Source organism: Aplysia californica, unplaced genomic scaffold (genome assembly GCF_000002075.1).
Source record: "Aplysia californica isolate F4 #8 unplaced genomic scaffold, AplCal3.0 scaffold00205, whole genome shotgun sequence".
NCBI lineage: Eukaryota > Metazoa > Mollusca > Gastropoda > Aplysiida > Aplysiidae > Aplysia > Aplysia californica.
Window position 1 is genome coordinate 847739 of NW_004797475.1, and position 1551 is coordinate 849289.

At 38.6% G+C, this 1551-nt stretch overlaps 1 protein-coding gene across 1 annotated transcript in view; it reads left to right on the top strand.

Annotated features, from left to right (window-relative positions):
- Window positions 1-422, top strand: part of LOC101859411 (chitotriosidase-1) — a gene marked incomplete at both ends in the record, with an annotated part of 14705 nt that extends 14283 nt beyond the window's left edge. Inside the window, 1 exon segment of the mRNA XM_013083012.1 lies at window positions 300-422. Coding sequence (XP_012938466.1) covers window positions 300-422 — 123 coding nt within the window.
- Window positions 423-1551: the final 1129 nt, after the last annotated feature.

Below are 1551 nucleotides of genomic sequence, written 5' to 3' on the forward strand. Positions count from 1 at the left end.
TCTATCTATCTATCTACCTATCCTCTCTCTCTTTCTCACACACACACACACACAAACACGCACGCATGCACGCACGCACGCACGCACGCACGCACGCATGCATGCACGCACACACGTTTGAGAGTGAGTTAGAGACAGACAGACAGACACACAGGCAGAGAGACAGACAAAGACCTAAACAAAGACAAAGACAAAGACAGAGATTGTGCAATGATTACTTTTCCAGTTTTGTTTTCATCTCAAAGGTGATTTCCGAACGTCTGTATATACATGTATTTCTATAAAATAATCCTTTTCAGATATGTGAATACCTGAAAGACCAAGCGAGTGTGGTCACCAGGGTGGACGAAATGGGCGTGCCTTATGTTGTCAAGGGCAACCAGTGGGTTGGTTACGATGATACGACCAGCCTTGCAAGGAAGGTAGGTTTTGTATTCTGGAAGTACCAGAAACCATAGAGAAGAAATACATAATTATTTCAAAAAAATTGTTTCTTCACAATTAAGACTAGTATGAAATACATTGAACGATTCACGCAGCTTCATAAGAAGGAATATTGGGACAAAAACAAAAACAAAAATAAACCCAAAAAAACCCTAAAAAGTAACCCCCCCCAAAAAAAAGGGGGGGAATAGACTTCGAATGACAGAAAATGATGGAGAAAGGGAACAGGCAGGAGGAGCCCCTTGTCACGTATTAACGATGTTTTCCCCTTACAAATGACCGAGAACTCATTGTATACTGCATAGTTTACTTAACAACGTTTTCTTTTTGTGCACTGTCTTGAGTTAACCATCCCCCCGACCAGTCAAGCTGGACAAATGTAAATGTAGCGTATATTTCACATTTTGAGGATGTTGATTTAACCTTTTTACCTAACTTACTGTTGTTCGAAAATTGAACGATACTTCCATAATATTAGACATAAAGATTTTTCAAGATGAATATTTTAAAGGCTTCAAAAGGAAGCGTCGCATTTTTAGGAAGGGGGATATTCTGTCCTTTTATCGTTCGAGTAACACGCAAGATAATTATAAAACAAGGGAATTTTAGAAAACCGGAGAAAAAGCCATAAGTCAGGGGAAATAAAACTGAAATAGTTTTATGAATAGTCTTTGTGCTGGTTACTTCCCTTGGCTTTCGTTTCATGCACGTCCGTGTTATGATAGGACAAATAAACATAATAATCCAACAGAGATGGCTATTCACGCGTGGTACAGTAAAGTCTGCAGAGAAAAGAACCTCCAGTGTATTGACCAACCTTGTCAAAGTGCTGGCAAAAAAGTGTTTTCGTAATAAAATGTCAAAACTTGCTCTTTGCATCCTATCACTCTCCCCTCTAAAAGTGCTATATAAGAAAAAAAATTCAAGAATAACAGCAGTGGCAAACATACTAATAACAGAAAGAAAATCATAATATCAAACTTTATCGTCAACTAGATCTATAGAGATGGCACCAAAATGTTTTTTTAGCAGGATTCATTAGAAAAATTATGGCATATTGTGCGCATGAGCGTGCGCCTGCATATGTGTGTGTGCGTGTGTGTGTGT